Source organism: Chrysochloris asiatica, unplaced genomic scaffold, assembly GCF_000296735.1.
Source record: "Chrysochloris asiatica unplaced genomic scaffold, ChrAsi1.0 scaffold00071, whole genome shotgun sequence".
Taxonomy (NCBI): domain Eukaryota; kingdom Metazoa; phylum Chordata; class Mammalia; order Afrosoricida; family Chrysochloridae; genus Chrysochloris; species Chrysochloris asiatica.
The window spans coordinates 12,811,813-12,826,710 of record NW_006408589.1 but is presented as its reverse complement, the minus strand read 5'-3'; the positions used below and the strand labels follow the sequence as shown (position 1 = coordinate 12,826,710).

Below are 14,898 nucleotides of genomic sequence, written 5' to 3'. Positions count from 1 at the left end.
ACTAGCACTAGTTCAAGTTTCACCTGAACTGCCAGATGTAGAAAACGTTGCCAAATGGCAAAAGTTGATTATTTTTATCTAAGATCATAAATTGGGGTTTGAAAAGATGTAAAAGGCTACTATAGTCCCACGAGCTGAAGGACTATAAAAATTACTGTTGCGGTGTAATGTTGTGGATGTCATCGCATGAGCAGTGGTTCTTGTGATGGAAATCTGTTCCTGAAGAATAGTCAGCCGACAGCAGGGCAAATGCTGATGGGCTCTGATATACAGATGAGCTGTATTCTTGGGCAGGGAATCTAAGGTGCTTAGGAGAATCTTTTCACTTATCTCTTGGTTAAACAGAACCCTCAGATGGTTGTCCTGATTCTCAAATAAATGGAAACGAGGTGTAATGACTGAAGCAATATTCCGAATTCAGCTTTATTTGCGATAGATAAAAATATGTGAGGCAGAATAATCTGCAAGGCAGATTTATGCCTAGGTGCCTCCGGAGTTCGGTTAACTTGAGGAAGTATTAATACGCGGTCTCATTTCCATGGCATGACGATGAGTCCATTTCCTTTATCACTTGTTTGGGGAATAGTTTCACTGTTTCCATAAATGAATTATGGCAACATTTTCTGAAATGATTAGCTCCTAATGTGGCTACGGAAGGCTGTCGTTTTGCTCAACATCCATCTTCTTTAACTGGTTGAAATTTTAGGTACATGTTTCTGAAATACGCAATTGCTTCACATTTACATGAGCAATCTTCCGTGGAGTTAGAGTTGGTCTATCTTGTAAAACTGGTCATTAGAGTGTTGCCTCTAACAACTCAGAAATCTCATCTCTAAACTAGAGATGAACTAGTCAGCGCTATCATTTCTTAAGCATCTGCTTCTTAGGGCAATATGATTATTCCCTGCCCATGTTCACTGTGATGCTCAGGGGAACGAGGAGCTAGACAAGTTTGAAAGGGAAGCCCTAGCACTGGGAAATACGGGCTGGACTCAATCCTGCTTGCCAGGGCACCATGTTGAGTCCTTGCCTAGAACCCAGGGGAGGTGACTGGACTGCCACAGGGCGATTACAGAACACTGCTAAATGTCTCTCTTGATGCCAACATCTCAAATCCAAACCATGTTCATGGGACCCTGAACTGCAGGCTGAGTGGATACATGATGATGGGAATGTGACATTCCACCCACTTTTTATATTGACTAAGATTCCTTAATAATATGATGTTGTTGTTAAGTCCCATCGAGTCGATTCCAACCCATAGCAACTCTGTATAGAGTTTCCAAGGAGCAGCTGGTGAGCTTGAACTACTGACCTGGCAGTTCAAATGACTTTGCAGTCTGATGCATTAGCCCACAGCGCCATACCAGGACTCCTAATAATATGATAGATGCTCACTAAACATTTGTTTCATGCACGTATGATTGGATGCCCTACCTAACATTGCTGGGGACCTTCATTAATCATTGTTGAATAAATAGAATCCAGCTGCTCTTCACTAAAGCCCACATGAGAAACAGCTAGAGTACAAATCAACACCTGCGGTCTGGAGTGAATGCCCACATGACTTTGTTTTTTCTGACCACACCACCTGTATACATAGGGCATGTTTCTCTGTGTCTGCGGGCATGCCAACCTCTCCCTGTAATAGTCATTTCTGCTGCACTGGAAAATGACACCCTGCTTCATTTAAGCCTGCTCCACCTCTAGGTCCTGTTTAGTTCTTTGTGCTTACACATACAAACGCACACAAAAAATATTCTGTTAAAGTCAGTTCCAATTCATGGCAACCCCATGGACCTCAGTGTAGGATGTGCCCCAGAGTGTTCTCATGGCTGTGGCCTTTTTTGGAAGCAGGCAGCCAGATCTTTGAGTGGTCTCCAGTTGTCAACTTGCCAGTTAGTAGCCAAGTGTTTTAGAAGCTGGGTACCTACCATTTGTGGCATCCAGGGACACCTACATTTAAAATTAAACCATGATAAAGCATAGTGGTTACGAATCGGGCTGCGAACTTAAAGGTCAGCAGTTCGAAACTACCAGCCGCTCCGCGAGAGAAAGATGAGACTTTCTACTCCCGTAAGGATTTACACCCTCGGAAACCCTGTACAGGGTCGCTATGGGTTGGAACCGACTCGACGGCACTTAACAACAACAACAACAAATCTGAGATAAATTCTTAAGAGTTGCTCATCAGTGATATAGCAATAGACAAAACAGAAAGAGGTAGAAACGCCCACAAGTCAGATACTACATTTTCCACCCTGTTTAATCCTCAGAAGTATCCCATTATACAGATAAGCAGACAGATTCAGAGAGGGATTATGACTACCCACAGTCAGACAGCTAATAATGATCAGAACTGGGATTCAGACCTAGGGCTGGCCAGCTGTCCTAAGCAGAACTGCCTCCTCGAAGCCTCAGAACTTCTCTCATATGAGAACATCCGTCCTGTACATCGGAGAGCAAGCTTAATCACTTTGTCTGCTTGATTCCTGTCTCTCGCTAACATCTGGTTAAGAGACTAGCCATATTGACCATCCTAGAAACACCTGGCATAGGTGGGTGGAGTCTAGTTTCAAATTCTTGCAACTCAGAGGCCACTGCTTTCTTGGACACTTAATAACAACCAAGCCCCAAGTTCCTGGACACCCTACCTGGGGACCTGGACTTCAGGGACCTTAAGTATTGATCTGGGTGCTCCCTATCTGGCTTCAACAATTTATCAAAGCCACCTTGGTTTTCTTCTTATCTCATCGAAGGCAGTGAGTATTTGCAGCAAGTGTTTTGTGCATTTTTCTTATATTCATTGATTTTTAAATTTCAGAAGTTGCATGTGCTCATTTTAAAGATTTTTTTTTTTTTTTAATTTACAGAAAAAACAAACACATTTTTCTATTGCTGTAAGCACTTTAGTGGGACCATCAGTACATTTGAATGCAGTCCATAGGTTTGATAGCGCATTATAGCATTGTTAATTTACTGTTTTAGATAACTGTAGGAGTCCTGGTGTGGTGCTTTAGGATAAGCACTCAACCACAAGGTTGGTTTAAACTGCAAGGTTCGTGGTTCAGACTCACCAGACGATCCTCGAAAACCCTATACAGGGTCACTATGAGTTGGAACTGACTCAGTAGTGCTTCATACAACAACAACAACAACATGGGTCTAAAAACAGAATGCCCTTGTTTTTAGGAGAAAAGGAACATCATGCCTATAACTTACTCTCAGACATTTCTGAAAAAAATAGAGCAATAAATAGATATGAGAATGACAAAGCCAATGTATGTAGCATTTGGAAAGTCTAGGTAAGTATAGAGGATTCCTTGTGCCATTTGTGAAATGTTTGTGTAAATCAGAATTTATTTCAAAATGAAACTGCTACAGATACATAAATTCTGTCTTTCAATTATCACTAGTAGTTTCATTTTGAAATAATTTATGCTATTATATATATGGAGTCCTGGTGTGATACTGTGGGTTAATGTGACAGACTGTAAAGTCACTTTGAACCGTAAGATTGGCAGTTCAAGCTCACCAGTCACTCCTTGGAAACCCTATACATGGTCGCTATGGGTTGGAACTGACTTGACAACACTTCACAACAACAACAATATATTGTTGTTAAATGCTGTCAAGTCGGTTCTAACTCAAAGCCACCCTGTCATAGGGTTTCTGAGGAGCAGCTGGTGGGTTTGAACTGTCGACGTTGTGATTCACAGTCCAATGCTAATCCTACAGCAGCACTCCAAGAGTCTATAGTGGCACTGTGTGATACATCACTGGGCCACAAGATTGGTTTGAACTACAATGTCAATGATTCAAACTCACCAGCCACTCTTTGTAAACCCTATACAGGGTTGCTATGAGTGAGAACCAAGTCAATGGTGCTTAACAAAACAACAACACACACACACATATCTATATGGGAAAAGTGAAATCCCTCTTCACATGTGGTCATTAGTGTTTAGCTGTATGAATGTTTTATGTTAAATGAAGTGAGTTTGTTCAATGTAAATTCATCCTGTATACCAGCCAATGATTGTTGTTGTTGTTATGTGCTGTGGAGTTGGTTCCGACTCACAGCGACCCTGTACAGGGTTTCCGAGGCTGTAAATCTTTACGGGAGCAGAAAGCCTCATCTTTCTCCCGTGGAACAATTGGTAGTTTCGAACTGCTGACCTTGCACTTCGCAACCCGATTCGTAGCCATTACGCTACCAGAGCTCCTTATTAACTTCCGCACCCTGCTCTCTCTCTCATGCACACATATACCCATAGTCACTCACTCACATATACACTAATGAAGTTTCCAGAGTATATATCCAGGGATCACTCTTCTAGCCCACTCTAGAGATGTACAAGTAGATTAGAATAGAATGTCACTTCAGAGGTGTTTGGGTCTAACCCATTCATAAGAACCCTGTAAACTCAGAGAGCAAGACTTGTCCAAGTGCTCTAGCAAGAAGTAAATCATCAGGTCTTTCTTTCAATATGCCTCTGTGTGTACTCAAACTTCCAGCTTTTCATTTAGCAATCAAATGCATGAACTGTATCACCTAGAGACTGTGCATACTGGGAGTAGCAGCTGATTTACTAAGACCAGTGTTCTAAAGTTGGGCTCTAGTAAAATAAGGAGAATACCAGAACTGTTAATTATTTTTTTTTTTTTGGGGGGGTGTTGTTTTTAAATAAATGCACCTAAGAACTGTCTGAACTCCCCCAGAGCTACCTCTCTCTGGAGGCCTGCACCCTTGCCCATCTCCAGTGTCCATATTTGGCTTGACATTATCATCCATTTAGGTTTTGACAGTAGATTAGAGAGCTCTTGGGTGCTGATTTCCGGCCACTTTTTCATATCCTGTCATTAAACCAGCAGCACTTGAAAGCCCAACGAAAATGAAGAAAAGCCGATTTTATTAAACTTGTTGTTGTTAAGTGCTATTGAGTTGCTTCCAACTCATCATGACCCCTATATAGGGTTTCCAAGGAGGGGCTGGTGCATTTGAGCCACCAACCTTGCAGTTAGCGGTCCAGTGTTTATCTTATAGCGCCAAACCAGAACTCCAAGGATACGTCATTCTTTTAGCATTCTTCTTTTATTTTTATTTTTTAATGCATTTACTTAACTTGTTGCCACACTGTGATTGCAAGGTTGTTTTCAGTCTCTACCAGAGGCTCCCAAAACTATTTCCCCACCCCAGAGTCTTTGTTGCTGTTTTTATCACACTTGTGGGTGATATCACTCCTTGTGGGTCGTTTTGTATATATATCCCTTGCCCAACAGTCCTTAAGATTTTTGTTCTTGTTGTTATTTTGAATCAGTCCAAAAAGCATCACTGTTAAGTGAAAATGAACTTCCGCTTTATATTACACAAAGCTTCTGGATCAATTTACTATCATAAATGTTGGCCTTTGAACAAGTCATGTTTTTTCAGAAATGCCTTCAAACTGTAATCTCACAGTTAAGATTCACTTATAGTATTACAGATAAGCATAACAGTTTCTCATTTAAGTTGAGTACTTATTTTGTGTCAAGGAGCTCTGATGGTGCTGTAGGATAAGCACTGGACTGCTAACTGCAAGGTTGGCCATTCAAACCTACCAGCCACTCCATGGGAGAAGGACGAGGCTGTCTGCTCCCATAAAGATTTATACACTTGGAAACTATTAAACAGGTCGCTAGGAGTTGGAGTCAATCCCATGGTAGTGGGTTTGTTTTGTTCCAGAAACTATTCTAAGAGCTTTGTGTAGATTAACTCATTAAACTCCTTGTAACAACCTCATAAAATAAATAATAACAGTATCCCAATTTTACAGATGTGGAAACTGAGGCACAAAGAATCCGTACATTTAGCAAATGTTAGATCAGAGCTGGATTTAAATGTAGGCAGTCCTGGCACCGTAGGATAAGCGCTGGACTGATAATCACAAGGTTGATGGTTCAAACTCACCAGCCACTCCTTGGAAATATTATAAAGAGTCACTAGAAGTTGGAACCGACTTCACAGCAACTAGAGTCTCAGCTTAGAATCTCTGCTCTGAAATACTGCGCTGTATTCCTCCCTGAAGTATTCAGTGTTCATTAGAAACTTTGCTATTGTTATTAGCTGGCTTCAAGTCAGCCCCAACTCATGGAACCCCTGCTCAACAGAACAAAACTCTGTGCAGTCCTGGTCCATTCATACGATTGGTTACATATGGGACCATTGTGATCCATAGGTTTTTATTAGCTGAATTTTTGGAATTACTTCAACAGGACTTTTTACCATTAGAAACTCTAGCCAATATAAAAATATGTTTAGGAAATAATCATCTAGTGCCCATCTGAAGATCTGAACCAACAGAGCATCTCATACTTTTCTTCTTGAATATGTTATATGCTGGAGGCTTTCCAATGTCCCTCAGAAGCTTGCCGTCAACTTTTATTATTCTACAGTGGGTTTTTCTTAAAATTTAAACCAATATTTCTCCTGTTTTATTTTAAGCCCTTATTAACTTTTGACTTATTTGTTCCTCTATTGGGTTGGATAAAAATTAATCATTCTTTTGTTAAAGAAAAAAGGAAAGCATAAAACAACTTCTCATACTCACATCACACTGTGGTTTTCTTTTATAATGGAGATATTGAAGACTTTCAGAGATCCAAAAATGGCACCTTTTATTTTATTTTATGTTTTTACAGATGGGGTACTGGAACCAAGTAAGCTTCTAAGTGTGTCTTGGCTGAGGAGATAGATAACAGTAAAATCATGTGTATCTTCAGCAGTTTTATAAATTCCCCTCATCCAAATCCTTTGCTATGTGCAATGACCAAATATGGATACATTTTTTTCTAGAAGAGTCCCTTCACTGCCGAATGTAGAGGGGAGCTTATTATCCATCCATTATCCTTCCAGCTGAAAATGTTTTCAAATCCACAAACCACCAAAGTGATCAACTGCCCCACAAGTACAAAGCCCCCAGAACAGAAATTGTCTCAAGTCTTTCTGCATTTCATTTCAGTTAGTTTAGAAGTACTCAGGAAGATGTGAGAATGTAAAAGATTGATTGTATATTTTTCACTGGGTTCAGAATTATATTTAAAAGAATCATGAATTACCTTTGTAACATTAGGTTTCATTCCCATTTTAAAGACGCAGAAAACAAGACTCCAACTTATCAATCAAGTTGCTTTCATTGTTGTTGTTATGAAGTGCTGTAAAATCAGTTCTGACTCATAGCAACCCTCTATAGGGTTTCTGAGGAGTGGCTGGTGGGTTTGAACCACTGACCTGGCTGTTCAAACCAACCTTGCAGTACAGTGCTTTATCCTATAGCACTACTCCATGACTCCAGGTAGCTCCCAGTTTTTCCTTAATTCTCTTGTTGCAAAGGAAGCCACCCTCACAAGTATAGGAGACACTGGTGGTTCATTTTAATTACCAAAAAAAAAAGTCTTTTTAAATAGATAATTTCCAGAACTTTTATTATTAAGATGATGAGTTTGGGCAACTGATATTTTCAACATTAGAAGATATCTGAGACTGTAATCACAAGTGCATTAAATTTAATGCACCTCCCTCAAACTCAAAAAGGGGTTACCCCAATATTAGGTCAACCTGAGATCGAGTCCCAGTGTTCTATTGAGTTTTTTTACTACAGACTGATTTTGTTCAGTGTTGCTTCTTCTACTGCTTTTTTTTAAATCTTTTTAATTATGAAAATGTCAGAATATATTGGACTTGTTTGTGGCTAGAAAGAATAATTAAAGCCTGCAAGAATTCAATTTTGTGCCAAATTAATACCAGCCTCCCCTCCCCTGCTGATACTTTTTGCATCCCAGTCACATTCTGGGTTATTGGAAGCTTAACACGTACTTATCAAATGCTCAGCACTTATTATATTTGATCAGTAAAGAGCAATCACAGAATTTTTAAAAAGCAGTGTACCAAGATTTCAGATGCCCTGGGATATGTGTTTTTAGCTTTCTTAGTTTAAGCGTAAATGTTTTAAGCTATAACTTGAAAAGATATTGACCATGAGTTTAATTATATATGTCGTTATATATAAGTATATATAACATTTGATATATAAGCCATTGAATTGGTTCCAGATCATAGTAACCACATGTACAATAGAACAATGCTCTGCTCAGTTCTGCACCATTCTCACAATTATTGCTATGTTTGAGCCCAGTGTTGCCTCTGCTGTGTCAATCCTTCTTGTTAGGCGTTGTCCTCTTTTTCTCTGACAGCCTCCCCACTCTGTACTTTAGCAAGCATTATATCATTTTCCAGGGACTAGTGTTTCCTGATACCATATCTGAAACATGAGAGATGAAATCTCACCATCCTGGACTCCAAGAAACCTTCTGGCTGTACCTCTCCCAAGATACTTTCAATATTCTTCTCCAGCACCATAATTCAAATGCATCGATTCTTCTGTGGTCTTCTTTATTCATTATCCAACTTTCACATGTATATGAGATGATTGAAAATACCATGGCTTGGGTCAGACTCACTGTAGTCCTCAAACTAACATCTTTGCTCTTGTACACTTTAAAGAAATCTTATGCCTCAAATTTGCCTAATGTAATATGTCAGTTGATTTCTTGACTGCTGCTTTCATGAGTGTTGATTGTAGATTCAAGCAGAATGAACTTGTTGACAACTTCAATCCTTTCTCCATTTATAATGGTATTATAAATGTGTAAGGATTTTTGTTTCCTTTATATTGAGGTGCAATCTGTACTGAAGGTTGTAGTCTTTGATCTTCATCAATATTTTAAGTCCTCTTTGCTTCTAGCAAGCAAGGTTAGATCATCTACATATCACAGGTTGTTAAAATAATGAGTCTTCCTCCAATCCCGTTGCCACATTCTTCTTCATATAATCTGGCTTCTTGGATTATTTGCTCATCATTGAGATTGATTAAGTATGGAGAAAGAACACAACCCTGGAGCACACCTTTCCTGATTCTAAGCCATTCAGTATGCCCTTGTTGTGTTCTAATAACTGCCACTTGATCTACATACAATTATATATCTGTGTGTGTGTATATATATATATATACACATATGTATGTGTGTGTACATACATTGTTATTAAGTGCCATCGAGTTGATTCCAACTCATACCAACCCTGGATAGGGTTTCCCAGGAGCAGCTGGTGGATTTGAACTGCCAACCTTATGGTTCATACTAACCTTGTGGTTGAGTGCTAAAATTAAATAGAAATGTGGAGTCAACTAATGTGTGCAGATGTCGCTGACTTGATGTCTGTTTGTTTTCTAGTGCCCTGGTCATTGAAAAACAGCAGCATAGACAGTGGTGAAGCGGAAGTTGGTCGACGAGTGACACAGGAAGTCCCACCTGGGGTGTTTTGGAGGTCACAGATCCACATCAGTCAACCCCAGTTCTTAAAGTTCAACATTTCTCTTGGGAAGGAGGCTCTTTTTGGTGTTTACATAAGGAGGGGACTTCCTCCATCTCATGCCCAGGTATGACTATGCTGGATATAACTGTGAATTTTTTTAAGGTAACTTTCTTACAATGAGATACCACTTCACACTCACTAGAGTGGGTGTCATAAAAGAAGAGATCATAACAAGTGTTGGTGAAGACGTGGGAAAACTGAAATCCTCACACATTGCTAGTGAGATTGTAAAATGGTTTAGTCCTTGAGGAAAATGTTTGACAGTTCCTCAAAAAATTATCCATGTAGTTACCTCATGAGCCAGCTATACCACTTCTAGAACTGAAAACAGATACTCAAACTAATACTTGTACACAAATATTCATAGCAGTATTATTAACAATGGCCAAAAAGTGGAAATAATCCAAATGTCCATCAACTGAAAATGGATAACAAAATATAGGATAGCCATATAATACCATTTCATTCAGCCATAGAAAGAAGTGAAGTTCTAATAAATGCTTTGGCATGGTTGAAAGGTGCCAGACACAGAAGGCCACAAATTATATCATTCCATTTATATGAAATGTCTAAAATAGGCAGATCCATAGAGACCGGAAGTGGGAGGTAGACTAATGATTTCCAGAGGGTAGGGTGTGTAGGGGCATTAGGGTGATTGTTAACAGGTACAGAGTCTCATTTGGAGGGTGATGGAAATGTTATGGAACTAGATAATAGTGTTGGTTGCACAATATAATGAATATGATAAAAGCTGTTGAATGGTTATGTGAATTATATCTCAATAAAATAAAAAATAGCAACCCTACTTCTGCTGTGGGTGCTGTAGGATCAGCACAGGACTGCAGATCACAAGGATCAGTTTAAACCTACTAACTGCTCCTCAGAAACACTATACAGGGTCACTATGAGTTGGAACCGACTCAATGGCAATTAACAGCAAAAACATGAAATGAAGTCAACTTTGCTAGGTCTGGAGGTTAATTCTTAGGTATGTTCTATTCAGGTTTTCTAGTTATTGGATTCATTTGCTGAAATTTCACTAGGAAACATTACATTGTATACTAAAGAGTGGTATCATTTAAACCCCAAATCAGCAACTGTTTTCCTGTTGGTAGCTAGTTCATTCCTTAGCTAAGTTTCTTTGGAAATCCTGGCACTATGAAACAATTTGATGGTATTGATGGTATTGGATTATATTGTGGATTTCATTACTTTTTCTGCTCATTCCTCCTTTAATTTGTCCTGGTAGATGTTTTATTCTATATACCACTTGGGGGATGAATTAATACCTACCTAGTTTAGTGTTCTTTTCCAAGTCCATTGGGAAAATACAACAATACAGAAAACACACCTATAAATGCCCATTGTATCCCATCAAAGGTGACCTTAAAATATATTAAGAATGTATTCACCCAGAAAAAATTGATTTGAAGAATTTGATGCTTTAAAAACATTGGGAAACCCACGATATTTCTTGTCTTTAACTCATGGCAGATATTGCTAATCAATGATAGCACTTTCTCCTCACCGAGCCCACTGCACAAATATCCCCACCATAACTCTTAAGGCAGCCACTACCAATCGACCAGTGTTGGCTCTCAAGATGAAACTTATTTGCAATCCCACCTTTACAGTCTGAGATGATCAATATAAGAACTAAAAGGACTGTTTCTTTTTTGAACACGGAGGGCTGTGTAGATTTTTATTACCATGCACAACCCATGCTTTCGAGATCAATGTGTAAACTGGTTATCAATAAAATCTCCATCCATCCAGAAAAATATTGAGTGAGGTACTGATTATCCAAAGATGAGTTAGCACAGCCCCTGACCAAACAGAACTCCTGTTCTTCAAAGAGATTCTCATGAAGAGGAGGAGAAATTTACCTGAAAGGAATCCACGAGGCATTTCTGCAGCTTCTAGCAAGAGGCAGGGTGCTCCTCTGGGAAGTTATGCAAATTGTTTGGTGATCTCCTTGACCTTCAGGCTTCACTGACTCTACTACAACACAGTGGAAGATTTCCAGTGGTGAAATCTGCTTATTGTCATTAGTATTTGAAGAAGTATGAACATGCCTCTGGGCACAGCTAAGCATAGCTTTCTTCTCCACCAGTTGGATGCAAGGAGCTTTGTTGGGGACAGTGCTTCTTCCCCACGTTGTTCCAAAGCACTATTATCCCCCATGCGTTGCGTGCTCTGAGCAACTTGATTCATGGGAAGCCAATGATTGTGGCAAGTCAAATAACTCTCTGGAACTGAGCAATAGTGGACAACGAGCAGGAACACACTCTCTACCCAGTCTCCCTGCTGTTCTGACATTCAGGACTCAAATCCTCAATGACATTGTCTTTTCTCCTTTTGTGACTATACTGTACTGTCCATCTCCTGCCAAGCCCATGATTATTCTAGTGATCGTCCTCTCAAAATAGCTCCACTCCAGGGACAGTGGCATCACATATTTGAAGGGAAAGGAAATGAATAGGTATGGGCTAATGGGAGCTTAGATTTCAGTCCAGCTGCCAATTTGAGAGTTCAGTGTGTATTGGGGGGCAAGAGAGCGTCAAGTAAGGGAATCACAGTACAGATACTTAGAAATGCACAAGACAGGTACAATATAGGGCCACTTCTTTTTGAAAAAATAGACACTCTGCACATTCTCATATTCATTCTCTGTCACTACATGCATTCATGTTCATTTGATGAGCTACATTTCCTCCAGGAGAGAGACGGTGCTCAGTTCTTTGCAGGGATAGGTGACTAACTCACGTCTCTAACCATTATAGAATTTCTCATTTCTATTGGCATATCCTATCAAGGAACATAAGTTCTATGGGGATTGGCAGACTCGCCAAGGTGACTCATTTGAGCTGAAAGAGAAAAAGAGATAGAAGTAGAGAGAGGGGCAGAATATGTAATTCTATTGGCTGTATTGCATAAGGATGGCCGTGCTTAAGTTGTATTGAGTATCGTGCTCTAACCAAATGCCTACAAGTTTTAGTATCCTTGTCCAAGAATCTTTTCTTCCCTGCTTAAATTTCCCAAGAATCAGAGTCTGTCCCATTTGCCTTTTGAAACTGGCTTTTGACAGAGATACCAAAGTAACGTGGCACCATGCCTAGAATTGGAGAGAGAAATCCAGTGTGGGGACCTTTCTACTTATTAACCATGTGACCTTGAACATGTCTTTTAGCTTCTCTTTGCCTCAATTTCCTTGTATCTCTATGTTACTTACCTCACAAAGTTGTTATAATTTAATGAGGACAAAAAAAAAATGATAGGAAGGGAAAATATGTGTAACTAAAGCACAATATAAAATATATGCAAAAGTTTCATTGCACTTAGAAATTAATCCATCACACAAGGACAAATATTGTATGAGACCACTATTGTAAAAATCAAGAAAAGGTTTTTATACTAAAAGAAACTTTCTTTGATGATTAGCATGGGGAGAAGTGAAGGCAGAATAATGTACTAACTACAGGTAGACATGCATTCACCTCGGTGTTGGGGAAGACAATATGCAAGAGGGATATTGGCATAAGAATAATGAGATTGGGGAAGACAAGGGAGGAGTGCAAGAGTTAAAGGAAACAGAGGTAAATATTATTATATACACAACCCTGTAATAACAGTGATCTATGGGTAGGTAGGGGAGTCCTGGTATGGCGCTGTAGGATAATGCTCTGGGCTGCCAGGTCAGTTTGAACCACAAGGTCTCTGATTCAAACTCACCAGCCACTCTTTGGAAACGCTACGGGATAGCTATATGAGTGAGAACTGGCTTAACAGCACTTAACAAGAATCAACAACAATGGGTCAATACAGAGTCCGAGTGTGGTGCTGTAAGATAAGCACAGAACCACAAGGTTTTGAACTACAAGGTGGGTAGTTCAAACCCACCAGCCGTGTAGTTCAAACCCACCAGCCGCTCCTTAGAAACCCTATACAGGGTTTCTATGGATCACAACTAACCTGACAGCAGTTAACAGCAACAACAATGCGTAGGTACATGGACACGCAGGCTGAATGGGTGTGAGAGGGAGAGAGAGAGCATGTCCACAACCATATAAAGGTTTGTTTGATAGAGGATATTTGTAAATGGGTATTTGCTGCAAGCATATCCATGATGTGGGGGAGCATACAGGAGGCAAAATTACGAAAGCTTCTTAGGCATTATATTACCAACCATCTAGAGGGAATGAGTGGCACGTAGGGGCTCAGGACCATGGTCTCAGGGGACACCATGGTCAACTGGCATAATATAGCCCACAAAGAAAATGTTCTGCATCCTACTTTGGGTGTAGCCCATGGGATCTTAAGAGCTCATGAATGGCCATCTGAGGTGCTACTAACTATTGGTCTCCCTGTCTAGAGAACAGAAGAGGAAACAATTAATACAGTGATAAACATCCTGTAATGCGCAAAACAGCCCCCAACAACAAAAAGTTTTCTAGCCCAAAATATTAATAGTGTTAAGGCTGGGAAACTATCCTTCAAGTGTGCATCTTGGGTTAATAAAGATTTTACTCATTGTCAGCCTCGCTGATGCACACAGACGCTTGGATCCTCCACTATTGGAACCATCCCCAGTTCCCTGAAGCCAGAGGAGGTGAACAACTGTGCCCCAATTTTGCTTGGAAGTCTTTACTTAGTCCTCCTTTTATTAGCCAAAGCAAATCACTTTCTAATTTCAGTGATGTTGGAAATGAATCCTATGATGTCCCTGGAAATAGTAACATGAGAAATATCAATGAACAACCTTAATGACTTACATGCACAATGCTTTGATACCTGTGCTGAAGCTAGTCTTTATGCATCTCTTCATTCTTTTCCTGAAAATAAACTCTAAAGGATTTTACATAAATTGCCATATTTTCCTTCTAAAATTTTGCTCCATTTGCACTTCCTGTACTCCTATCCTGGAAGCGTGGTGGCTCCATCTAATAAACACTTGACTGCAAACAGCAAGGTTCATGGTTCAAGCCTGCAAGCCACTCCACAGGAGAAAGAAGAGGCTTTCTGCTTCTGCCAAGATGTAAAGTCTCAGAAACCTTATACAGGGTCATTATGAGTCAGAACCGACTCGACAGCACTCAATACCAACATACTCCTATCCTAGAGTCCTTGAGTGTTGCAAAGGGTTAAGTGCTTTGCTGTTCACCAAAAGATTGGCATTTTGAACCAACCCAGATTTACCTCAGAAATAAGGACTGACAATCTGCTTCCAATAGGTTACAGCCAGAAAGCTTTATGGAACACAGTTCTACTGGGAACATACTGGGTTGCTATGAGTCAAAATCAACTTGATGTTTAGTTTGTTTTCTATTTACTCAACAGCAGCAGTGTCTACATTTCCATTTTATTACTTGCACCCTTGCATGAATTGGGTGTTAGCCATTTTTACTCTCAGCCAGTTTGAAAGGTATTTATTATTATATGATATTTAGCGTAGTGGTTACGAATCGGGCTGTGAACCTTAAGGTCAG

The 14,898-nt window shown here is 39.8% G+C and overlaps 1 protein-coding gene across 4 annotated transcripts in view; it reads left to right on the top strand.

Annotated features, from left to right (window-relative positions):
• Positions 1 to 14,898, top strand: part of TENM2 (teneurin transmembrane protein 2) — a 1,406,199-nt gene that overhangs the window by 1,122,274 nt on the left and 269,027 nt on the right. For 2 of the 4 annotated variants that reach the window (XM_006864840.1, XM_006864839.1), the window contains exon 7: positions 9,271 to 9,476. In XM_006864840.1, coding sequence (XP_006864902.1) covers positions 9,271 to 9,476 — 206 coding nt within the window. The remainder of the gene's footprint in view (positions 1 to 9,270; positions 9,477 to 14,898) is intronic. The other 2 variants (XM_006864842.1, XM_006864841.1) reach the window with 1 other exon arrangement.